Genomic DNA, 26,594 nt, shown 5'->3' on the forward strand with positions numbered 1-26,594 from the left:
ATTCATAGATTTGTGCTGGAGGAAATAGATTCCAAGATAATCTATAAACTCTATAGATTCCAAGATAATCTATAAACAAATGTGGAGGGCCAACTCTATAGAATGTTTCTTAAATATATACATGGAACAGTCCTGAAAAAATAATTGTTTATCATCAAGTTCTTTAGATGAACTGCTTAAAAAAAAGATTTGCAGAGGACTTGTATAGGAACTGGTTCACACTTGAGTGATGTACAAGTTCAAATCCTTAGCATTCAAATGTTTAATCAATACCTATATTATGTCCATGTTTAATCAATACACAAGTGTGCTAACATTCTCAGTTCTTTTTCCTGTTGCTGACCTCATCAGTCAATACGTTTCAGAAGTGAGCCCAACCTGTCCACTTTTCAGGGATTTTTGAAGAGTAGTGCCTGTGATCTCTCACTGTTGGCTATACAATTTGGGGATGGTGGCAGTTGTAGCTCAAAGGCATGGCAAGGGCTACTGTCATTCACCCTTAAGTTGGAGTGAAATCCTCCTTTTTAAGGCAACTTCTATCAGCTTTCCTTTGATGTTAATCTGATTACTAGTTCCCATATAATAGCTCTAACAGACACTTAATGGATAGTTCCATCTTCGAGCTTTGTACATCTTATTTTATTAATATTTAAGTATTTTGGTTTGACCAAAATATTGGTCTTAGTAATATTTTGCATGGAAATTGTGAAAAGAGCTTGATTCAGGCTGGACTTTTAAAGTTTCTACATGAGGCTCCCTGCATCTCAAACATAAATTTTATAGCCTCTTTTTTCCCCCATTTAAACGAGAAGTGGCACGAAGACACATTTATTTTTATGTCAGTATATAAAAATATGTGAATAATTTTCAATTTTGGTTTATTGTAGGAAAAACAGAATGGGTCAACACCCATCAACATTTGCTCTACAGTGCCTCTAAAATCTCAAGCAATTTTTTCCTCTAAACATAACGAAAGGGAGAATTGGCATTTGGAAATCAACGTAGAACCAGAAAATGGAACTAAAAAAGGTAAGGAATTGCTTGTTAGCTGGTTGAATGAATGGCATATGAAAATACCCCACTCTGATCTACCTGAAAGCTTTTCTGAGCTCTAATCCTAAACCATATCATGAGTTGTAGCATGCAGTGGCTTACTGTGAACTGTATTTCGTGTTTCCATTCCATTCTAAACAATAATTGTAAAGTGTCTGATCTGAAGTCTTCTTTCGCTTCCATGGGTGGAAAAATGGAATATTTTATCTAGTTATATTTTAAATTATTTATCACTAACATTTTATTCCACCCTTCCTACAAAGTGTTGTTACCTCCCCTTCTGTTATTAAGATGAGGTATAGTAGGTTAAGCTGAGAGTTAATGATGGATCCAATATCCTCTCAAAATCTTTAATGTTTTGATAGATAATATCTAGGATTTACTTATATATTTCTTGCCATTGAGAGCCCACCATATCTTCAGACATTCTGTTCCACTGCTCATTAGTTCTCACATTAGGGAATATGTTCAGGGTAGCCATATTGGCAATGCAGCGAAATACAACAGAAACCAATGATATCTATATTGGGCCAACCCAAACATATAAAATAGTATAAGCTAAAAATCACACAGGGGAAGAAAGGATATTGTAGTCACATGCCAACCTTTTACCTCATGTTGCTGTCAGTTAAGATGGTAAATGTTGAATATAATTTATTTGAAATACTTGTGACAAGAAGTGTTTGGGATTTGGAATGCTTGTATTTTCATATATGTACACAGTAAGATTCTTAGAGATGAGACCAAGTCTAGACATGAAATTCATGTATGCTTCATATAAACCTGATACATATAACCTAAATGTAATTTGATACAATATTTTTAAAAATAATTTCATGTATGAAATGATATTTGTGTCAACTATCAGGAAGCAAACGTTAAACTGTTTCAGCCACCCATGTGGGCGTTTTCAGATTTTGGAGTATTTCGGATTTTGGAATTCTGGATAAGGGATGCTTAACCTATATTGAAGGATGTAAATGCAGAAAAGGATCCCCCCTTCTTAGACATGTAAGGACTTTGCTGGAGAAAGTAAAATTCTTCATAATGTTTGACTTCCCTGTCATTTCCCCCAGTGGCTCCAACCCTGTCCTTTGTAATAACAGAGAAAAATCTGCTGCATCAGATGCATGACAGCCTTTTAGACATTTGATGACCATTATTAAGACTTCTAACCTTTTGTTCTTAGTTTAACACGCCCATTTCTTTCAACTGTTCCTGTTAATAGATCTCAAGATTACATTAGATTTTTTTGAAGCCACATTGTACTTTTGGCTCATATTTTGGATATGATTTGGTAAGACAGCAGATCTCAGCTCTTGGTTCTCCATCATTTAGCGTTCTTGACTATCCATCGTGCTGACTGGACCTTCTGGTACTTGAAGGCTAAAATATTTTAGTCAAAAAATCAGCTCATAAAACCTGAGTTGACTTATCCCGAGTCAATGGGATTACCTTAACTCTAATAAAAAAGTAGCAAAATGCAAAAGCTCAATCCGTCTTGGAGAACATAAAAGGAACACCAATTCCTTCCATTCTCTCTTGGGGAACATAAAAGGAACATCAACTCCTTCCACTCTCTCTGCTGTCGTGGGCTTCTGGCCTTTCTGAATTCCTGGCTGGGGAAATTGTGGTGGCAGCCAGAGGTAGAAAACGCCCCAAGGCGATATTGGTGTTTCCCCCTTTCTGTGGAATGACTTCCAACTTAGTCATGAATCAGATCAAAAGTCATCATGTTGACCCCCAAACCTGCCTTTGACTTATACTGAAGTATATATACTATTTTTTTTTCTTCTCAAACCGAGGGAAAGTTGTGTGTGAGCATTTGTTTTGGCTTGGCACTGGTTTGAAAGTTCATGGTTTACATGCTCACCCCACATGTTGGGCTACAATTTCTGTCACACAATAACGGTGATGGTAGTAAAACATATCTGGAAGCTGCTGGGCTAGAAAAAGCTCAATGATTCCAGATCAAGCTCAAAAGTTGCCTCATAAGCACATCCTGGGGTGGTTTTTTAAATTGTCACAGCCCTGTAGAGGAGTGATATGGGGCACCATAGGGTGTGTTGAACCACAGTGTGTGTCGAACAGTTGCAAGGAGTGGAAGTGTGTGTGTGTGTGTGTTTTTGTTTTTTTTTTAAAATGCCCTTGGCTTTATGTTTTTACTCTTTTGTTTGCCTCTGCACCCTATTGAGCCACTGCCTCTTTAAAAAGGCACACCGCAAAGTGCTGGGGAAGCTTAGCTTTGCTGTGAAGCCTGAGCTTGAGTGAAACCTAACTAGCTAGGCGATATGCAATGCCTGATTGACAGCAGGACTAGCATTATGCAAATGCTGCCGGAGAGAGAACAGCGAGGAGGGAGCCGAAATCAGGGGCTCTGTCAGGGAGCTCTCTACACACGCCTGCCTTGCGCCTCCTCCATCGCCCTAGTTGTTGTTGTCTTGTGTGGGGCTTATCCCCCCTCCTTTTTCTCCTTTTGCTCTAGTGCTTCGGCTTAACAACCAATAAATAAGCAAACCAAAGGGAAAAAACCTTCAAAAAGTTGTTGCTTTCTTAGACATGAATAAATGCAATCTTCCCTGCAGTTTCATTTCCCTGTCAGCTCCAGAGATGTGGCGTGAGCTTGCAAACTCTGGGATGAATTGGGTAATATTTAGCAGGGTAATGCGCTAATCTTTAAACCTTTATGTTTCCAATCCCATGGATGTATGGGTCTCTCGACACCAAAGTGTGTGTGTGTTTTGCCTGCTTCTTCTCGGCTCCTTCAGTCTGAAGCCTTATGTAGGTCAGGCTTGGCTTAAGCAGATTTCCTGAACCTGCGTCAGCTTAAGCTGGAGGAATTTTAATAAACCCTCCCTTGTAGGCGTGGGCCTAAATGAGACAAGCCTAGTTAAGCCTGATCTTTTTCTGTTTGTGAAAAAGAGCCGAGGCGAGGAGGGGATCTGTGCGGTGGTGTCTAGGAACGGCTCTCTTCTTCAGGCTGGAGAGAACGATGGTTGGCAAGCCCAGGTCCTCGAATTTCACCTTGTCTGAAAAGCTGGATTTGCTGAAACTTGTCAAGCCCTATGTCAAAATCCTCGAGGAGCACACCAACAAGCACTCCGTCATAGTGGAGAAAAATAAATGCTGGGACATCATAGCTGATAACTACAATGCCATTGGAGTGGACCGCCCGCCTCGCACGGCGCAAGGCCTGCGCACGTTGTACAAGAGGCTCAAGGAATATGCCAAGCAGGAGCTTCTGCAGCAGAAGGAGAGCATTTCAGACTACAAGGGCTACATCTCTGAGCCAACCAAGAAAGTTGTGGAGATGATCCCCCAGATTTCCAGCGTGTGCTTGAGAGAGAGGAACAACCTGCCATGGTAAGTGGCCTTTTACCTTGCGCTTAACTATAGCACCTCCTGTCTTCCTTGCCAGTCCTTATTTGAGCCACATGCCTTACTTAGCCTTAGGAAAAGTAAAAGCACCGTGGTTCTAGCAGCATTTGTTTGTCTGTTTTTTTAAAAAAACAAACAACATGTTTTTATTTTAATTTTAAAAATAATGGTGCTCTAATGCTCATCTCCCAGTTGGATTTCAGAGACCTTTATTGTCAGACTCATGGCAAGTGAGGGTTAAGAAAGAATCTGAGTGAAATAGGAGCTCCAACTTTTACCCCTCCCCTTTTAATAGGCATAGCATTCAAACACTGACCAAGGGAACGGCTCTTCTACATTTAAGGTAGTACTGCAGTCAACCGCTTGCCTTGTGTACAGAAGCGGATGCCTGTTTGGGATAAAAATCTACATAAAGTCGAGGAGGAGAACAAAGAAGCCTCTCTCATAACAGTGTGCCCCATCCAGGATTATGTTAATCTCCCAGGGAGGAACACAATTTAACTGAATCACAGACCTTTTAGATGATATTTTACTTCCTACACTACTGTGCCTTTTAAACAATGTGAGAGGATTGTTTTAAAAACAATGGATGATAATAGTAATGCAGATATGATTATTTTTCCCTTTCTCAGAATCAGATGAAGCTTTGAATGGGGGTGGGAGTAAGTGCGGTGTACATTCATGAGGTTTGCATCCAGACAGGCTGGAATACTGCAGTCACGTAATATCTTTTATTTTACAACTGCCCTTTAGCAGAGGTTTGAGTGAGACATATAACTTGCAAGCTGTTTTCAAGCTTCCTTCCAGAGCCTTTGGGACTAGTGCCCCCCTCCCTCCCTCCCTCCCTCCCTCCCATAATCCCATACTTGTGAAACACAACAGTTTCCTGGATTTGTCCTTTGGCTAGATGTTTAAATACATGTTTGTTTGTTTGTTTAAAAAAGGAAACAGCCCTTTTGTTTGCTGCTGTTATCATAAACCATTTAGATTCACATCATTTACTGTGCAAAACAAACACATTAAGCTGAGTTTCCGGGCAAGCTGGCACGCAAGCCAAGCGTGCTGGTCAGTCCTTGATTTGTGCTACCCCTGGTTGCACTGAATAGTAACAGTTGTCTAAATCCCACCTTGGAAGAATCAATCCTGAAATAACAGCATCTATGTGATAAACCTTTTGATGAAGGAATTGTGTACCAACCATGGGGAAATAAATTACAATAAAAATGGGTTTCTGCGGTGTAGTGCTGGATGTCTTCTCAGAACTAAGCCCTGCTGAGTTCATTGAGGCTTACTTTCTTGTAAGTGAGTATGGAATAGGAATACTTTTATGAAGGGGTTGGGTGGGTTCTTTGGCATTCTTTAAGATTAAAATGTTTGACATTAGACTTAGAGCATAGCATCAACTTTAGTTGACCTTACTTCAGCTGTTGAGCCACTACAACAGGTCTTTAGTATCTTGATTACATTTGCAATAAGGAGAAAGGGAGGGGGAAAACTTACAGTGGATTTTATTCAGGTTTAGTAAGCCAAATAGTGTTTGAGCGGCACAAAGTTTGTCAATATTAATCTTTTTAACATACGACTGATGGCTGGTTAATTTAAAGATTTTAACAGAGTCCTTTTTTAAAAAGCCCTTGTATTCAAATTGCTTTTCTCACATACATTTTCTCCAAACTCCAGTGTGTTGGAGATGGAAATACACTATGTGGGAATAAATTTTATTAATATAATGTAATTAATGACTTCATTCCCTACATATCTAGTACTCTGTATCCACAGATTCTGCATCCTCAGATTGAAATACACACACACACACACACACACACACACACACACACACACACACACACACACAAATAAATCCAAAAGGCAAACCTTTGATTTTGCCATTTTATATAAGGATACAATTTTACTACTCCACTGTATATAATGGGACTTCCAGATCTGTAGATTTTGTTATCCATGGGGGTCCTGGAACCAAACCCTAGCAAGTACCAAGGGCCCAATATATTTGTTTAGGACCTGAGTGAAAAATATTTCATAGAACTGTTTTACCCATAGTAATACTTCTATAAGAGAAATTGATGTGCTCCTAGGCAAATAATAGTCTACCTTTTCTTCTATCTATCTCTTCTCATTGCTTTTGCTTCCCAGAACAACACTTCTGTATCACAATGGCTTATCAAAAACAGTAAATTGTGGAACAGAATAGGAAGGAATGACCCATAGCTCTGAAATTCTGGTTTTTGGTGAAAAGCCAGAGCCTGCAGGGTGTAGTGATTTGACTAGGACTCTAGGAGACTAGAGTTAGAATCTCTGCTCTGCCACAGAAACCCACTGGCTGACCTTGGGCAAATCACACCCTTAGAAACCAGTAGATACAGGTCACTTTTATACTTACATGAACACTTATTTTTTGCATATAGTTATCTAATCAAAGAAGTTTGAGCCAATGCATGTGCCATTATCATGTTGATACCTCCCAAGAACTTACTAAATGTGTTCACTTCCTTATTAAATCAATAGTGATGGAAGTGGTTTTTCCATATCAATATATAACATGTATAGACGTAAAGAACTTAATACCCCAAATGTCTCATGCCAAATGGCATTCGATAAAAATACTGAATTTGTTAGATCATGTGATTCTTTTGAATCTCTGTCACACCATGACAATTACTTTTTCTCACCAATGCAGTATAGATGTCCCACCTTTGTCATAAAGATGCTTATATCCCTTTACATTGTAGTTTCTTGTTTTTATGTCAACCTTTTCTTTATGATACTTTTCCTAGAGAGCCAATTGTTCTGGTTAAAATTGTTGGTTTCATGGTGGATGTAGTAACCCATGGTGACAATATTTTGTGAGTTTTTATCTGTTTTATTTTGTTGTTGCATGGCTTCAGATAGTTTCCAACATTTGGTGACTTATAGTTGATTTTCTTGGCAAATTTTGCTCAGAGAGGTTTGCCTTTGTCTTCCTCTTTGGGTGAGAGACTGCGATATTGAAAGGACAGCACACAAACTCCGTGAGAGCCTCCTTGCAACCAAATAATCACTAAAAGCACGTTTGATAAAGGGCCCTTCCAGGCAAGCCTTATATCTCAGGATCTGGTCCCAAGTTTTCTGCTTTAACCTGGATTATATGAGTTCGCATTGCCAGATAATCTGGGATAAACAGAAAACCTGGGATCAGATCTTAGGATATAGGGCCTGTCTGTAAGGGCCCTTAGAAGAGAGCAGAGGAGGAGCCAACCTGGCCTCCTATGGAAAAGAGGTTAGAAGCAGACCTTGAAAAGGCATTCTCCTGTGCCCTCACTAGACTGGCCAGTGATGTTCAGAGAAAGTTGTGAGAGAAAGTCCTTCCTTTAGAATCCTAAGACACTTGACAAGTTTGTATAGGGAAATACAGGTTAAGCCTCCCTTATCCAGAATTCTGAAATCTGAAACACTCCAAAATTGTGCATGGATGGCTGAGAGAGTGACATGTTTGTTTTTTCTGATATTTCAAAGTACACAAACTTTGTTTCATGCACAAAAGTATTTTAAATATTATATAAAATTACCTCCAAGTTATGTGTATGCAGTGTATATAAAACATAAATGACTTAGACTTGGGTCTTATGTCCAAGATAACCTCATTATGTATGCATATAGAAATACAGATATACCAAAATAAAAAAATCCACACTCAAACACTTCTGGTCCCAAGGAATACTCAACCTATGTGATGATTCAGACAGTTTAGACCAGCTTCAAGGTATATATACACACAATCACCATTAAACACCAAAGTGCTTATTTTTAGCTAAGGAAATTCAGCTTGTAAAGCACATGGAGCTTTAAGAAAGATCTTGAACCAGCTGAAAGGCAACCTTTAGCTTTTAATTAGGAATACAAATAACCTTGCAAAGAATTAGTGCCGTTTATACGAGGATGCCATCAAAGAAGGAAGGGGGAGTATCTAGCCACTGCTTGATTATTTTCCTTGTCCTCTGACTTCTTCTGTGCTAATCTCTCACAAACAGTAGTAAAACTCAAAGAGTTTTTATCCGCTCAAAGCAAAGGGAGGCCATTGGGCACCCTTCTGGTGGTTCAGTAGATGAACAGTGTTATTTTTTCTGTTTTGAAGAAAACGTCCCCTGGATTCCTTGTCTCGTACTTAATTATAACAGTGGATTCTTTTGTCTCATTTTTTGGGTGCTTTTTGAAAAGTCGAGATAAATTTTAACCACTTCTATGTGCCTCCTAATCTCCACCCCACACTTGATCAAGGATAGGGTTATTCATCAATGCTGAGCTAGAACACACATGAATGCAGTCCATCCTCTCTACCTAATTAAATAAGAGGAGTCCGACTGATCTCACTTTCTTCAATGTTCTTCGTAAGTATCAGGGCAATTGAAGGTAACGATGGACTCTTGAGTAGCCATCAAAATGTCTAATCAATTGAGGCCAGGAAAATGTACATACCTTGGCTCTCAAACGTTAAGACATTAACTGATAATTCAGTACAGGGTACATCCCATGAATAAAAAATGCTGGAGGACAGGTGGAATGCAGGCAGGAAAAGAAATGCTGTAAAACAAAACATTTAGACCCCTAGAAAAGGATATCATGTTAGACACCTGGAACTATGCTAGCAGTGATTATTCAGAGTTTTCCTTCTCTTTTCATTCTCTAAACCGGTGGTTCTCAACCTGTGGGTTCCCAGGTGTTTTGGCTTACAACTCCCAGAAATCCCAGCCAGTTACCAGCTGTTAGGATTTCTGGGAGTTGAAGGCCAAAACATCTGAGGACCCACAGGTTGAGAACCACTGCTCTAAACCCTCTTTCTCTCTGTCCATGCTTATGCTTGTGTATCTAACTTCTACACTCCTCATTTGTTTCTGTCTTTGTTTTTGCATTTCTCAGTAGGTTTTCTTTATTACTTCTATGGAACTGGTGTACTTCTCACAGCAGCAGATTTACCTCTTCACAGTTGTGACATTATCAAATTTCAGTTTACATACTTAGAAAATGGATGGAGAATGTGAGACTTTCCCCTCTAGATGTGGCTGGACTCTATTTTCCAATCTTGGCTTGTGCTGGCTAGGTTAATAGAAGTTGGTGGAGCACACATTCTCTACCATTGTCTTGGGGTGCATCTGTATTGTAGAATAAATGCAGTTTTGACATCATTTTAACTTCCATGGCTCACTGTTATGGAATCATGGGAGTTGTAGTTTGATAAGGCATCAGTGTTGTGGTAATCTCTGAGCGGTTAGACTCAATTTAACCCTCTCTGGGGGAGATTCCACCAAAATCAGCAGAGTAGCAAAAGCAAAGCTTTCAAATGCAACAGTTACTTACACTGGCGAGCAAGAGAAGCCTTTTTAGGATTGCAATGGACTGCAGAGTCTCAATAAAAGTTCAAAAAGTATTTATTCAGGTAAAAAGAACTCCATTGTAGATAGAAAGCCTTGGGAGCTGTCTAGATTACTATAGACTGGATTCTAAGGAAAAATAAGTAAGGAAAAATAACAAACATCTACATAGTTACATCTTGCCAGGAGAGATGGCAGGATGCTGCTTGTTAGTTTGAAGAACAAAGGGAGAAGAGAGAGAACCAAAATGGTTCCAACCTCATGGTCCAGTTTATTGGGGCCATAAAAGACACTCTGACCAATTGGAAGTTAGTGTCCCTAAAGATTCACATTTCTACCAACTTCAAAGTAAGGGACGTGACGTAAACAGGATAGAGTGAAACACAGTAAAGCCTGTCTAGGCATGCTTTGGAAACAGGGAAAGGATTCCCTCAATCTAACTCTATCATCTATCTAACTACATTTGGACTTGAGTAGTCCAGGATGATTTCCCAACAATCCCCTTCTTCAGCCTGGGCTGCTCATGTCCATCAGGTTCAACATCTTCTTCAACTTATCATGAGCATGTCTAGGCAGGGGTTTTGTCAGAATGTCGGCAATCATGTCTTCAGATCTGCAAAACTCCAACCTCATAAATCCTTCTTCGTGTGCATTCTTCACGATGTGGTATCTTGTGTCAATGTGCTTGAGCAATGCACTGATCTTCTCTGTTTGAGTATACTTCAGACAACCTTGATTGTCCTCAAAAACTTGTATTGGTGTTGGTTCTTCGATTCCAAAATCAAATAACATCATATGTAGCCATTTCAATTGTTTGCACGCTTCTGATGCGGAAACATATTCTGCTTCTGTTGAAGATGAAGCTACTACTTTTTGTTTCTGTGTTGTCCAGTCTATCAGTGCATCTCCGTAGAAGAATAGATAGCCGCTGGTAGACTTGCGATCTGTAATATCATTGGCCCAGTCAGCATCCACATACCCTGTCAGTGTAGGGTTGCTGGTGGCTTGTAGTCTCAACTTGAAGTTCAGTGTGCCTTTTAGGTATCTAGCAACTCTTTTGATTGCAATTAAGTCATATTTGGTTGGTTTACTAGTCTTCCTGCATAGTATCCCAACCGCTGCTGAAATATCTGGTCTTGTGATTCGAGAGATGTACAACATTTTCCCAATTGCCTCTCGATACAAGGTGTTGTCACTCAATGGTTCACTTTCTGAAGTGTTTTTCCAATAGTTCACTTCCATGGGTGTAGTCACTGTATTTGCTTCTAAGAGTCCAAGATGTTTTAGCAAGTCAATAATCTTTTGTCTCTGATTCAGGAGAAAGCTCCCATCTTCTTCTCTTTCAACCTGTATTCCCAAATAATGACTCAAATTGCCAAGTTGTTTGATTTCAACGGTACGGCTCAAATGTTGTACAAGATCATCAAAGTCAGATTTCTGTTGAAAGCAACACACTATGTCATCTACATAGGCTAGAACATATGTCCATCTGTTGTTTTTGAATCTAGAATAAAGGCAAGGATCAGCTTTCCCTTGTGCAAACCCCTTCTCAATTAACATTTGATTTAATTTCTGATTCCAGCATTTTGCTGCTTGTTTTAAACCATAGAGAGATCGTTGCAATTTGCATACATATCCTTTGTGTGCCTTGTCTTCAAATCCAGGTGGTTGTTGCATAAATATCTCTTCTTCTAATTCGCCATGAAGAAAAGCTGTAGCAACGTCAAGGTGTTCAACATTCATTTTTCTAGAGGCTGCAATTGCAAGCAATGTCCTCAAGGTGGTGTGTTTTACAACAGGTGCAAAAACTTCATCATAATCCTCTCCATATTGTTGTGAGTAGCCCTTAGCTACAAGTCTGGCTTTGTATCGCTGTATCTGTCCATTTTCATCACGTTTCAGTTTGAAAATCCATTTACAGCCAACTACATTCCTATTTTCTGGTGGTGGTACAAGTGTCCATGTCTTGTTTTTATGTAATGACTCTATTTCATCTGATGCAGCAGTAAGCCATTTTTCTTTTTCATCCTCTGGAAACTTCAGCATCTGATTCCAGGATGATGGTTCCTGTAGTTCAGCTTCATTGGTAAGATAAGCAAATCTCTGGGGAGGGACCCCACGATTTGTCCTTTGAGATCTGCGTGGTAATTGCTCATTTTGTCCATCAGGTGTCTCTGCACTTTCATCTGGTCCTTGAGGGTGCCATTGATGTTCCTCTGCCATGCCACTATGTGGGTCAATCCTTTCATCGGGTCCTTCGACCTCAGATGTCAGGGTCTCTCCACTGGGTGGCGTTGGCTCATTTCTTTGATCAGCCCTTCTGACCAGCGATGGCAGGACTTTTCCAGCAGATGGCGCAATTGGCTCATTTCCACTCTGCAGACCGCATGTTAAGTCATCAGAGTCATTTCTTAACAAAGGCTCATCAACAGGAGGCTGTAAATTTCTTCCAACTCTTTCATCTATGTAAACCGTCTTTCCTACAAAAATTATATTCTTTTCTGGATCATAAAGTCGGAAAGATTTATGTTCATCAGAATAACCAACCAGTAGGCATTCTTTAGAGCTGCAATCAAACTTCCCACTTCGCTTTTCTCTTGGGATGTACACATAGGCTTTGGATCCAAACACACGCAAATGCTTTACACTTGGAGAATGACCAAACCACAATTCATATGGGGTTACATGACTTTTTGCATTGGGCATTCTATTTTGCAAATAACAAGCAGTATTAATGGCCTCAGCCCAGAATTTACGCTGAATTCCTGCATGATAAATCATGGATTTTGCCATTATAATCAAACTTCTATTCTTTCTTTCTGCAATGCCATTCTGATGTGGAAAATAGGGAAGAGAATATTGGCGTCTAATCCCATATTTCCTCAATAGATCATCCACTGCTTTATTGCAAAATTCTCCTCCATTGTCTGTCCTCAGAGTTTCTGGCATCCTTTGAAATTGATTCTCAACCATGGCCAAATATTCCTTTAATTTGTTAAATAATTCATTTTTGTGCTTCATGAAATAGACTTTGGTATATCCAGAAAATGAATCTTTGAAAACCACAAAGTACAAAGACCCCCCCAATGATGTAGACATGGGGCCACATACATCACTGGATATGACCTGCAGAGGGCGTTGCGCTTCAAACTCTTTGTCTTTTGGAACATTTGGAGCACATGCCTTGGCCTTTATACAAGTTTCACATATCTCCTTACAACATGAATTTACTTCCATATCTCTACATACTTCTTTTGCATTCCAGACATATTTCTCATTTGCATGACCAAATCTTTCATGCCATAAACGAGCACAATTTCGTTTCTCACATTCTGGTAAGGCTAATCCTGAAAACTTTGGCTCAAACATAACTTTGAATATCCCATGATATTCCTCAGCCTTTAAAACAAGTTTTCCATCTTTCAGCACTTTACATAGTCCATTCTCAAAAACAATTTTACATCCATGACGCATCAGCTTTGCCACAGAAATCAAATTAGTTCCAATGTCTTTACTGTAGTAAACATTGCTGAGAGTTAGATTGATCCCAGAGTCTGCACATGCAAGATTCACTTTGCCTAGCCCTGTACAATTAACTTTTTGACATCCAATTCCTTTCACAGTAGATTTTTCTTTCTCGATTTCAATAAAATAATCCAAATGACAAAAATAATGGTCCGTCGCTCCAGAATCTAATAAGATATCCTTTTCATTAACAAGCTTATTGGTCACATGTAATGCAAGACTTCCAAAGAAATCATTAATTCCTTCTGACTCAGCTGTGTCACTTGGTAACACCAAATTTGCATGCTTTGCAGAGGTGTGCTGACCTAATCTCTCATTTGCATTTTCACTGGCAAAGGACTGGCTTTGTCTTCTGACCTGGGTATTGAAAACCCTAGGCTTTGATCCTTGACTCCTGCTGTGAGAAGCTGTAGAACTAGTTTGATTGTTTTTAGCAAACCAGCAGTCCCTTTGCAAATGTCCTGCCTTTTGGCAGAGATTACAAATCACTTTATTCTTGAGTTTAAATTTGTGCCCAGCTTTCAGAGCCATGCTTTTTGACTGAGATTCAGATTGCATATTATTTTTGGAATCAGATCCATTTCTTTCGAGATATTCCGATTTCAACTCAGCCGTGATAGATTTAAGAGTAAGCTCTTCACTTTCAAGTCTGTGTGTATTACGTAAAATTGTAATAATACTTTTGTAAGATGGATGGATCCCACACGCAACTAATCCTATGCACATTCTCTCAGTAATTGGTTCTCCGCTAGATCTCAATTGATCAACTAGAGATCTTATCTGTTGCAGGTAATCATTCAAATCATCTTCTGAATGCATTTTTGAATTAAAGAGTCTTTTATATGCCAATATAATATCTGCCTCCGACCCTTTACTGTAATTAGTCTGCAAATAGTCCATCATCTCTTTTGCATTAGAAGCATCTCTTACAAATTGAAAAACTCTCTCTGATAGGGAATTTATTATTATGCATCTCACCAAACGATCATCTTCCCGCCACGTCTGGATAGCCTCCTCCCCGGCTCCTTCTGGTGGCCCGCCTTCTTGCAGCACTTTTAGTTGTGCTGGTTTGAGCATGGTTTCCAGTCTTCTTTTCCAGTTCAGGTAGTTCTCTCCATTATCCTGCAGCTTGGGTAGGCTCCAAGAGGTTTCTTTGTTTTGCTCCATCCTTTCAATTTCCAAAAAAATTAAAAATCTCCAAAAAAATCAAAATATTTGGAATAATCCAGAAAAATCAAAAAATTAAAAATCTTGAAATTAAGTCTCAAATCTTTTGAGAACTTTCCTCTGCTCCTTATTTCAATTCAATCCTTTTAAAAAACAGGCTATTTCCCTTTTGCTCAGCTTGCAGTGTCTGGGCCCATAACCCTTTGTTGTGGTAATCTCTGAGCGGTTAGACTCAATTTAACCCTCTCTGGGGGAGATTCCACCAAAATCAGCAGAGTAGCAAAAGCAAAGCTTTCAAATGCAACAGTTACTTACACTGGCGAGCAAGAGAAGCCTTTTTAGGATTGCAATGGACTGCAGAGTCTCAATAAAAGTTCAAAAAGTATTTATTCAGGTAAAAAGAACTCCATTGTAGATAGAAAGCCTTGGGAGCTGTCTAGATTACTATAGACTGGATTCTAAGGAAAAATAAGTAAGGAAAAATAACAAACATCTACATAGTTACATCTTGCCAGGAGAGATGGCAGGATGCTGCTTGTTAGTTTGAAGAACAAAGGGAGAAGAGAGAGAACCAAAATGGTTCCAACCTCATGGTCCAGTTTATTGGGGCCATAAAAGACACTCTGACCAATTGGAAGTTAGTGTCCCTAAAGATTCACATTTCTACCAACTTCAAAGTAAGGGACGTGACGTAAACAGGATAGAGTGAAACACAGTAAAGCCTGTCTAGGCATGCTTTGGAAACAGGGAAAGGATTCCCTCAATCTAACTCTATCATCTATCTAACTACATTTGGACTTGAGTAGTCCAGGATGATTTCCCAACAATCAGCACTCTTAGGGAAAGCTAAAGACCTTGTAATACTGCAACTACTATGATTTCATACGGTAGTATTAAGCCGTGGCTATTAAAGTGGTGTCAGACTGCATTAATTCTAGTGTAGACAAATTCTTAGAAGTTGGTTCTTTGCCTTTTTACCAGGTCCTAAATGATTATCTCTCTGTTTTAGTGCTACCGGGGAAAAAGGAACTGTGGCTACGACGAGTTCACCGCAGCCCATCTTGGAACACCATCCTGCTGCGATCACACTGGAGTTGGATCAAGAGGAAGAAGAGGATGTCAAACCACCTCCTTCTTTGATTGTAGAGTTACAAAGCCAGGAGGGCTTAGAGCAAAGAGAACAACAACATTTGGTCCATATCATGGAGCAATCTCCTTCAACTTCCCTGTCTTCTGTGGATATAAGGATGTTATCTCCATCACCCATTTCTAGAAGAGATGAATTTTTCAGGCTTGAAAGTGGGGAACGATTTAGGCCAGCATGTGGAGGGTATGATCCTCAGATGTTGCAGATGCTAAAAGAAGAACATCACATAATTTTGGAAAACCAGAGGAAAATTGGGCTTTACATCCAGGAAAAAAGGGATGGCTTGAAAAGAAGACAACAGCTGGAAGAAGAGCTATTAAGAGCAAAAATTAAAGTAGAAAAATTAAAGGCGATACGACTACGTCGTGATCTTCCTGAATTCAACAGTCTTTGAAGACTGAGCGTAAAACAGGGTTATTGCCTAATTCTTTTTCATTTAGAAAAGATTATTTGCCATGTTTATTTGGATGGATTAAAACTCAGCCTTGGGACGAGGGAAGAGTGCATGTTTTTTTCCATTTTATTTTTCATGCACATTTACAAAAAAACACAAAGCCATCTTACATGGGTCTTCCCAGGTTTTCTGACTTGAAATAGGAGCAGATTTGAGACTATAAATCTTTTGGAATTCTGTGATCATATTACTGTTAATAAAAACAAATGATAATTTATGCAGCTGTTGTAAAAGATGCTGATTTTATTCTTGGTTTCCTTTTGTTTTTTTCTGGAGCGATGCTTATCTGCCCATTTTGAAACATTCATTTGCTTGTTGGTCAATAAACATACGCAAAATGGAGAGGAAAAAAAGCTTGTCCTGTTTCCTTCTTTTATAAATCATTGTTCTCAAATTCAGTTTAATCCTGGCAAGAAAAGCATGTAGGAGAATTTGGGGTGGAGCATTTTTGTGATGAGCTGAACAGAGGGAATATATGTTTATGATGATTCATAACACAATGTTTCTGAAAGCAGAAAGAAGCTAAGAATAAATCAGTACATATGACATTTTCTTTTAGTGTATTAAAATAAATTGAAGACAGTATACAGTCTTTCCAGGACTGCTTTTACGTATTCCTTCAGTGTGTTTGTTAACTGTTGTCAAATCAGCTTTGATTTCTGCTGATCCCATTCATGAGAGACCTTCAAATCACCTTTTTTTCAAGAGTCTTCCCAAGGTTTTTTGAACTCAGGGTTGAGACATCCTTGAGTTTACAAAACCAGAGCCTATCCAATTGTAATGGGGTCTTCTTTTGAGTGTGCAGCTACTAGGGTTGTGCAATTTGGCTGAACCGTGATCCGTTTTTGGTATTCGAATTTTGGTGGACCTGCAGATCTGTTTTTCTGAGCCTCCCAAAAACGGCCGGCACCCAAAAACCGTTTTTGGGTCCGCAGCTGAAAAATGTGGGAAAATCCAGCCATTGGTGGCAATTGCGGGGGGGGGGGGGAGGTTCCCGGGCTGGTATTATTTCCTGGTACTATTCTTATTAATAATAATCTTTTGAAAGTATTTTCTTCTAGGCAAAGCTTCAGCAAAAGACAAGTCTAATATTATTTTTAAGCAGCAGCCAAATGAAAAAAAATAAATAGAAGAAATGAAGAGCCAAAGGAGAGAAATTTTTATTAAATAAAGCAACAGAGAGAACTTGATGAGATTTGCAAAGGAAAGTTATTTGGTATTGGTAGTAGGTACTTAAGTAGGGAGGGAGGTACTGCTGGTGGATTTTCTGAGACTGAGGCTTTACTGTTTCCTGGTAGAATACTTATTAATAATCTTTTGAAAGTAGATTTCCTGATGGAGGTTGGAGATAGAAGAGAGAAGATGTGTTCTGTAGTGTAGTTCTGTAGGCAAAGCTTCAACAAAAGCCAAATCTAATATCATTTTTGAGCACCAGCCAAATGAAAAATGTAATAAATAGAATAAATAAAGAGCAAAGAGAAATATTTTGATTAAATTAAACAACATAAAGAACTTTATGAGATTGCAAAGGAAAGAAATTAGGTATTGGTGTTGGTAGGTAAGTACTTAGGTAGGTAATGGTTTTTCTGAGACTGGGGCTTTGCTGTTTGCTGGAATTCTTATTAATAATCTTTTAAAATATTTTCTGAAGGAGGGGAGGGAGGAAAAAATAAATGGAGGAGAGAAGCTAAAGGGTAAGTCAAAGCTCAGAGCCATCCTAATATTTTTAAAGAAAAGCACTCACCTATCAAAGAGATGCTCTTTCTCCCAAGTCCCCAAATGCACAGCCACCCACCCACCTGCACTTTCCATAAAGAAATAAAGAATCAAGAAAATAAAGGAAATAAAGCAAAATCAAATGATAAAATTATATTCAAAGAAATAGATTTGCTACTGATAATGCTATTTGTTTTGGAGCCAAAATGCTAGCAGATGGCCAAGCCAAGCCAATAGCTAGGGTAAGACACGTCACGGCTTTCTTGTGTTCTGATTGGCTCAACAGGTAGGGCTCACAGGGAAACCCCATGCAAACAGGCGGCAGCTTCTCCAATTGTTCCTGAATAGAAACCGAAAGTAGCCACGATCGGCAGTCGTGTGATGTGTTTTGGACAAAAAAAGATGGTGGCGGAGCCCTTGCCGTTATGGACATCTGAATCAGCTGAAGACTGTTTTTAAAAACGGATTCATGCACAACCCTAGCAGCTATTGGAGCAAAATTAACGTACAGTATTCTTTACTGAAGGGTATTTTGATTATTATTGTTGTAAAATGACTTTTAAACAGATTAGATATATTCATGAAAAATTTATCTTTTGTTTTTAAACTCTTTTCATCTAAACCCATCTGACACAATGTCCACACAAAGAAAGAATGTTCTTCTCTTGGCTTACATGGTAAACTGGTATGATATGAATGCCACACACAATAACATTCTGGATGAATGTGCCATGTGACACTGATTTTAGCAAAATTTCCTCCATATGTATGTACGAATGACTGATGCACAGCTTGCTGTTCACATTCAATTTGTAAATAGACATCCAAACGTAACAGCACCCCTTTCACATGTCCTCAAACAACTGATGAAATGACCCATTTTTTTTTCTGGAGATGATAGCCATCACAACTAGAAGTCACTAAAAATCTTGTTTTTCATGAGTTTGCCTAATGCCCTCCATGAGTTTGCCTAAGTTCTAAGACTTCACAAATTAGTTGCTATTGCTGCATCTTGAGGCAGCATTTTCCATAATCTAAACCTATGATGTTTGAAAAATATGTTTCCTGTTCTACTTCATTGGATGAAACATTTGGGGCATTTCTCCTGTTTCATTGGATGAAGCAGAAGGGAGGAAGCCCCCAATATTTTTTTTCTGCTCATAGGAAAGTTGCTCTACCCTCTTTATCAGAACAGATGTCCTTTTTTCCAACTCTTTCCACTGTAGCCTGAAGGTCATAAGTCTCCCTTTTTCTCAGCAATGTAGTGGAAGTGTAATGGAGCAAATGTGGTGTTGGACATATTATTGAGGCCAGGTTCAGATTCTGTACTTACCTGGGTCAGTCACTACCTATTAACTTGATGCCTAAGCTTCCATCACAGACTTGCTATGTAGGAATAATGGATGTGAGGAGTTGTACATTCTTCTCTGAGTACTTTGGACAGTGAATAGTATGAAATATGTAATGGAGACATAATTATAAATTAGATGATAGGACTGGGCTCATAATCCCACTAGCTTGTTGAAAGTTGGTGTTTTTTAAATATGAACCTCTTAATGACCTGCCTATCACTTTGTAATGCTGCTAGCTTATACTTGCCTAGCACTTCCAGTTGGACCAGTTTCCTGCTCAAAGACTCTTGAATCTGGCATCTGTTCAGAGAGGCCTTCCTTCTAGATAATACTTCTGAAATGTCTGATATGTGCAAAAGGCTATTGCCATGTAAAATAAGAGCCCAGGAAAGAGAAGATTACTTGCAGGTAATCCTGTTTGGTTTAGCCCTTTCATCCTTTATCCCTCTTACCTTCACTTAGGGAGCATTGCTTGCATTATTTTTTCTCCCACCTGCATTTTCTGTTTTCTTTTTTGAGCTCCTTCCACCTTGAAAGAAATTGGCTTTAATAAAGCTTTTAAACAGTTTAGGAGTGCTTAATTTTCCCTGTTTCCTGACAGGCCAATGATTTAAATATTTAGAAGGCAGAGGCAAAGTCTTGTGGCAGTGAAATTTGCACATTATCCTCCTAGACATTCTCAAAACCTTTCAGAAAGCAGACATTAATTTGCTTAAAATATTTGCACTTTGCCTGTCCTCAACTCTTGGCAGGTGACACTAAATCATAATATCTGTATTCTTGTTATGTACCTTGAAGTAATTTCTGATTTATGGCCATTCTGTCACAGAGTTTTCTTGGCCAGATTTGTTCAAATTTGCCTTTTTAGTATGACATGTTTAATGATCTGCCTGTCACTTCATAATGCTACTAACTTGCACTTGTCTAGCACTTCCAACTGCCTTTGTGTTCCTCTGAGGCTGAGAGTGTGTTACCTGCCCAAGGTCACGCAGTAAGTTTCCATGGCTGAGTTGGGATTTGAACTCTATAGTTTCCAGATCTTAATGTTCTAAACTGTGCTGGTTGTAATAATGAGTTAAAAGGAAATACTTTCTTATTTTATGTTATTTATATGTTGATTTTCTTCCAGCATTGGACTCAAATCAGCTTACAAAATATACAAACAAGATAAACCACAAATCTCAGCCATAAAGTTAAAACATATTTACACAGGCATTTGAACCCTGTTTTCCAAAGTATTAGACCAACACTGAAATCACTGCACCATGCTCGCTCATAATAACTATTACCACTTCAAAAACTGGAATACATGAAATGTTGTTAATGCAACAAAGTCTATGTATGGAAACAGCAGTTGCAGAGTTAACACCTACCTAACCTCAACATTGGTCAGCCAAAGCTTTCCCGAAGAAGGTGTTCAGAAACACCTCTGAAAATCAGGAAAATATACTTTGCCAAACCTGCTCTCGGAGCTCTGTTATATCACCCCATGACTTCTGTTGAAAAACTCGCTCTAATCAATCTAACTTTGCACAGTAATATTCAGTGTAAGGTGTCCACAGAAGCAGAGCCAAGTTGTGCCTGGTAGAGATGGTGAGGCGGAATCATGGGGTCCCTAGAAGTACTTGTCCCACCTCCTGTCCCTCAAACACCCAAAGGACATCAGCAATCATTACAATAAAGAACACGCAATGCTGCAAGATGAGCCCAACTAAGGCTGAAAGTGAGGAGGAGCTGAGGAGCTTTATCACCAAGGTGAAAGAAGAAAGTGCAAAAGCCATGCTGCAGTTAAACATCAAGAAAACCAAGATCATGGCAACCACACCTATTGATAACTGGCAAATAGAGGGAGAAAACGTGGAGGCAGCGACAGACTTTATATTTCTAGGCGCGAAGATCACTGCAGATGCAGTCTGCAGCCAGGAAATCAGAAGACATTTACTTCTTGGGAGGAGAGCAATGGCCAATCTTGATAAAATAGTGAAGAGCAGAGACATCACACTGGCAACAAAGGTCTGCATAGTCAAAGCAATGGTATTCCCCATAATAACCTATGGATGTGAGAGCTGGACCATAAGGAAGGCTGAGTGAAGGAAGATAGATGCTTTTGAACTTTGGTGCTGGAGGAAAATCCTGAGAGTGCCTTGGACCGCAAGAAGATCCAACCAGTCCATCCTCCAGGAAATAATGCCCAACTGCTCACTGGAGGGAAGGATACTAGAGGCAAAGATGAAGTATTTTGGCCACATCATGAGAAGACAGAAAAACTTGGAGAAGATCATGATGCTGGGAAAAATGGAAGGAAAAAGGAAGAGGCCGACCAAGGGCAAGATGGATGGACAGTATCCTTGAGGTGACTGGCATGAACTTGAAGGAACTGGGGGTGGCGACGGTTGACAGGGAGCTCTGGCATGGACTGGTTCATGAGGTCACGAAGAGTCAGAAACGACTATGTGAATTATGAAGAAGAAAGTCATGCCAGGAGGGAAAATAGAAATCCTTTTCTTCTGTAATGAGTTCTGACTAAGTAAAATGGGCAAGGCGAAATGGGAATTGACATGAGCAAGAAGCTCCACATGGATACTGGTGATAACTTTTCACTGAATATTAGAAGCAGCCAAAGCCTGGAAGTGGGGAGGGAATCTTTCTTGCAGTGATGTGTGTGCTAATTTTTCTGAAAATTGAAGCATGCTGAAATCTTCAGCTTTAGTTCCTGGCTTGTCCTGCCAGCACATTCTTCTGTTTCCTACAAAACTTACACTTTGATTGATCAGAAGTTATAGATAGCTAGATAATAACCATATATACTGTAGATAATGCCTCCAGACAGCTGTTTCATGGAATGTGGAGATATTATAGTTTTGTACTATGGCTCCCAGAATCTAGCCAGCTTGACAAGTTGTATTCCAAAAGTCAGCTTTTCCAATCTCTGTTGCCCCTTACTCTTGCAGAATTTGTCTTTTAGCTTTCAGTCTTTGAGGCTTCTACCTCCAAGAAAGACAAAACTTTTTCATTTGAACTGCAGCGGTCAGGTTTCACCTATATAGTATCTAAAGGATTTTCCAGGTGTAACAGTAAAAAAACGTGAGAAATTTAGTATTATCTCCCAAAATAGCAATCAGCCTGGCACAGGACAGAATTAATCTTGATCTCCATGGAAGTTACTTTGCAGCTGCTAATGGATTTGAAATGTATTGCCTGTATTTTACTGGTCTTTGTCCTTGGTCCCCACATGGCTAAGAAAGAGAACAGCCTCTTCTGGTATTGATATCATAGGATCATAGAGTTGGAAGAGACCTCATGGGCCATCCAGTCCAAACCCCTGCCAAGAAGTAGGAAATCGCATTCAAATATCCCTCAATGCCATCTTAACTGACAACAGGAGTAATATCTGAGACAAAAGATTCAGAGTCTAACATTGTCACTTTTCTTTTTCTGTGTGATTTCTCATAAGACATCAGTGAAACTTAAAATATTTTCATGATGGATTGTGTGCTTTTTAATAAAGATATCGCTAATAAAGATATTGCTATTTTGTGAATTTTGTTATTCTGCAGGGCCAACACAGTTACTCTTGAATATGTCGTAGAATTACAAGAAACTCTAAGGACCATTGAGTCCAACCCCCTGCCTCTCAGGAATACACAGTAAAAGCAATCCTGACAGATGGACATCCAACCTCTGTTTGAAAACCTCTAGAGAAGGAGACTCCATCACACTTCGAGGCAGCATATTCTATTGTTACTATCAGGGAAATTTTTATAATGTTTAGGTGGGCTCTCTTTTCCTGGAATTTGAATCCAAATTGCACGGTAGCTTAGTAGCACTATGAAGTAATTTGTTACACAAAGGCCGTGTACACTGAGGCCGTGTACTGTGGCCAGGCAAGAGAAAGGAGCTGACAAAAGTTTTCTGAGCTGTCAAGTAAACATTAACTGAACTCAGAGAAAGTGTTAATAGGTAAAACAGGGATAGCTTGCTGGTCATAAGATATGGACTCTATTAAAGGGTGCATCTACATCAAGCATGGGCAAACTTTGACCCTCCAGATGTTTTAGACTTTAATCCCACAACTCCTAACAGCTGCTAGTCATGGGAGTTGAAGTCCTAAACACTTGGAGGCCAAAGTTTGCCCATGCCCAGTTTGCATAGTAAAATTAATGCAGTTTGAAATCTCTTCAACTATCATAGTCAACTTTCAGCAGATGTTGAATATAGAGTCATCTTGAGAGCTTCGAGATTGCTACTAATCAGGTTTGCACACAGCCAGATCTGCAAAAGTTCAACCCACAAATGTGAAGATGTGACTGTATGAACTTTGGTGGCCCATCCACTACCGGCATTGACATGGAAAGCTTCACATCAGGAGTGTCCTATAGCCAGTTGTGAGGACTGAGTTTGATCACTGGATTGGGATAGTCAGGGCAGAATTGTTTGGGGGGGGGGGCAGTTCTACCTTTGGACCCCATTAGACAAAAGGCTAGAGTACTTTTGTACTGCATATCATGTGCTGTTTACAGCGTTATCATGTGTTAGCACCAGAAGAACAAAACACCTTGTAGCATGTCTTGAATATCTAAACAGAGCTCAAGGTCCTTCTGCATAAAAGTCAATCCATGAATATATTCACACTGCACAATTAGCGCAGTTTGATAAACGTCTTGAGAGTAAATCTATTCCTAAATTTATTATGCTGCCCATAATTAGCTGAAACATCACAGCATACATAAAAGAGTAACTAAGAAAACAAAATAGTAAATCTACAGATACAGTGCACAAATTTCGTTCTCCATCCCATAGAGTATTAAAAGTGTTTTTCAGTTGAAATGAAATACTTAATCCATTATGATTGGCAGTAGCTGAGGTATTTTCTTACTACTTCAGTGCAAAATTACGAATTAAGTACCATATTTCAAAATCCATTTTCAGTGAGTGTGTGCGCGCATCTGGAATTTAGATTACAGTGTGCTGCAAATTTGGTTTTTACCCTGTACCAAAGTGAGATCCCTGAATGCAAAGAAGAGACTCCTATGGGGACAGAACATAAATATCTCGATACACATGAGTATCTCTGCACAATTCCAGCTATATTTGGTCTCTCTTATTATTTCCCTACTTAAATTATTGAATGGATTGCATTTATGTAAATTGGGTTTATGTAAGGTGGTTTGAAAAGATTAAGACTTCTTGTTCCAGAATGTCTTTGGCTTGTCTGCAAGTAATCACTCCTGCGTAACACATAAAAATGCTCAAAAATATGAATAATCTTTCTGACTTCTTTAAAGTAATCCCACACATTTTAAACAGGCAATTACGCTTAAATCATAGAGACAGAGAGTACTGGAATATACTATGTTTCTGATCTGCTGCAGGAAATATGTGTGGGTTTTTTTTGTAATGGATGATGTTTCAGAAAAGGGAAAAATAACAGAATAGGATTGAGGGGAAAATCACTGCTTGTTGTGAATTAATATTATGCAAGATAGTCAGTGAATGCCCCAGGCAACCAAAGATGAAACCAATCAGGCAAAGAAGTTGAACTGAAGTAGATTGCCAGGAATGTGCAAAGATTAAATATTAAGCATTCATAAATATTACATTTTAAGTATTCATAATATTAAACTTCCTTAATATTTGTGTGGACTTCAACAATTCGTTAAGGAATCTTTCTTGATATAATCTGCAGTGAACAAAGCCAAGGCTTCAGCACTTTAATAGAGATTACATTAAAGCTCACATTAGATTTAAAGAAAACAGATTCAGAAATCTACAATTCTAATTTATTTTTTATTGCTATTTTAGTTGTTTCTATCTTTAACATAGACATATTTACATGCTGGTTCAAAAGTAAAATAGACATACATTATTAAAATCATGCCCCCTAAAAATAAGCAATTTGGAGAGGCAGCATGGTGAGTGGTTGTAGTGCTGAACTGTGGTCTCATATACACTGCCATTATGATGCAGATTGAACTACAATATATGATTGATTAGTGTAGACTCATACAATGCAGTTTAACTGCACCGAACTGGATTATAGTACTGTAAACTGACCATATCATGCAGTTCAATCTGCATTATAACAGCAGTGTAGATAGGGCCTATGACTCCAGAAAACAAGATTTGAATCCCTGCTTCATGATGATGCAATACACATTTGGCCCTCTGCGTTTGTGGGCTTAACTTTTGAAGATTTGGTTATTCACAGATTTAATTAATATATTATCTCTAGGAACTTCTAGCTCCCCCAACTTCTAAAGTTACCCTGGAGGATTTAAATATTCGCATAAAAGTGTTCTCTCGGGTAAAAAGTATTTTTTTCAATTCACAGTGTTTTCCCATTTTCATGAGAGTTCTTTTCCCCAAACCCTCATGAAAGTGGAGGGTCGACTGTAAAGTGGTTAACCCTTGCCTTCTGGACTGATGTAACTTTATTTACTGTTTCACCATAAAAAGTATACAAACAAACCTGAAGGTGCTGTAAACTGTTGCAAACATCAAACAAATGGCCCTTTTGAAATAGAAGCAAAGCTGACGAACTTCACTGGGATGGAGATTTTAGAAGCAATATTCTAAAACTTTAAACTTTTATCAGCTCTGAGGTCGAGAGAGAAGAGAACAGTTGACTTAGTATTCTATTACGCTGGGGATTCTACAAGCTCCAGTCCAAAATAGTAATTTTTTTGAGCTTTTGAGACATAAAAGTTGGTTTAGCGTTCCTCTTGCTCTGATTTTCACTAGCAGCTATGGAGTCATGATTCAGCTGAAAAGCCCGGCTTCTCTGTTTTGTGTCTCATCTTTGCTTCCACAGCTCCAGTGATGACAGAAGTCCCAGGGCTCCAAGAAGAGCAGAATTGCCTTGCAAAGTATTTCAGTGTTGTATGGTGCAAGGCTTCAAAGAAAAAACATAAGAAGTGGGAAGGTGATGCTGTTCTTATTGTGAAGGGCAAGTCAGTGACCTTGAAGGACCCAGAAGGAAAGGACATTGGAAGAGGTAATGTCAATGAGAATGTCATTGTGATGCCCAGAATTTAGCCATTGATGCTGAATATGTGTTTGAATAAAATAAGGATTTGTTCATCATAAATATGTATGAAAAATTGGATTAGATGACAGTTGCATGAAAAAATGCAGCTCATTAAACTTTGTGACTTAAATATGTATGTAAAGTAAGCAAAGTAAAGTAAATAAATATATGTAAGGTTAGCACTGTTATCATTCACAGTAACAATTTCAGGAGGATAGCCATGATAGTTAGTTGCAGAAAACAACAAAGAATTGAGGACCTTTAAACACTAAAACTCTTAAATCCAGTTTTGGGGCCATCTGGAATAGATACATAAATCAATTGCTCAGTGGTAAATCAACATTTATGAGATTGCTATTGATTCAGTAGAGGTACACTCAGAGTATCAATTGGATTTAGACCTAACACA

The 26,594-nt window shown here is 38.9% G+C and overlaps 2 protein-coding genes across 5 annotated transcripts in view; both read left to right on the top strand.

Moving 5' to 3' along the window:
- rad54b (RAD54 homolog B) overlaps positions 1-26,594 on the top strand; it is a 46,136-nt gene that overhangs the window by 3,297 nt on the left and 16,245 nt on the right. For all 4 annotated transcript variants that reach the window (XM_062980171.1, XM_062980172.1, XM_062980173.1 and 1 more), the window contains exons 3-4: positions 888-1,029; positions 25,970-26,152. In XM_062980171.1, coding sequence (XP_062836241.1) covers positions 888-1,029; positions 25,970-26,152 — 325 coding nt within the window. The remainder of the gene's footprint in view (positions 1-887; positions 1,030-25,969; positions 26,153-26,594) is intronic.
- Positions 895-16,443, top strand: fsbp (fibrinogen silencer binding protein). The gene is made up of 3 exons (XM_016992811.2): positions 895-1,029; positions 3,976-4,416; positions 15,499-16,443. Exons 2-3 carry the CDS (start codon positions 4,046-4,048, stop codon positions 16,028-16,030), a joined length of 903 nt encoding a protein of 300 aa, XP_016848300.1. The 5' UTR covers positions 895-1,029; positions 3,976-4,045; the 3' UTR covers positions 16,031-16,443.

Source organism: Anolis carolinensis, chromosome 4 (genome assembly GCF_035594765.1).
Source record: "Anolis carolinensis isolate JA03-04 chromosome 4, rAnoCar3.1.pri, whole genome shotgun sequence".
NCBI classification, from domain to species: domain Eukaryota; kingdom Metazoa; phylum Chordata; class Lepidosauria; order Squamata; family Dactyloidae; genus Anolis; species Anolis carolinensis.

What these genes read in the sequence shown, in the direction of transcription:
- fsbp (XM_016992811.2), top strand. Translation starts at nt 4,046, where the DNA reads ATGGTTGGCAAGCCCAGGTCCTCGAATTTCACCTTGTCTGAAAAGCTG. An exon ending in GAGAGGAACAACCTGCCATG is followed by an intron (nt 4,417 to 15,498) that starts GTAAGTGGCCTT and finishes TCTCTGTTTTAG; the next exon opens with TGCTACCGGGGAAAAAGGAA.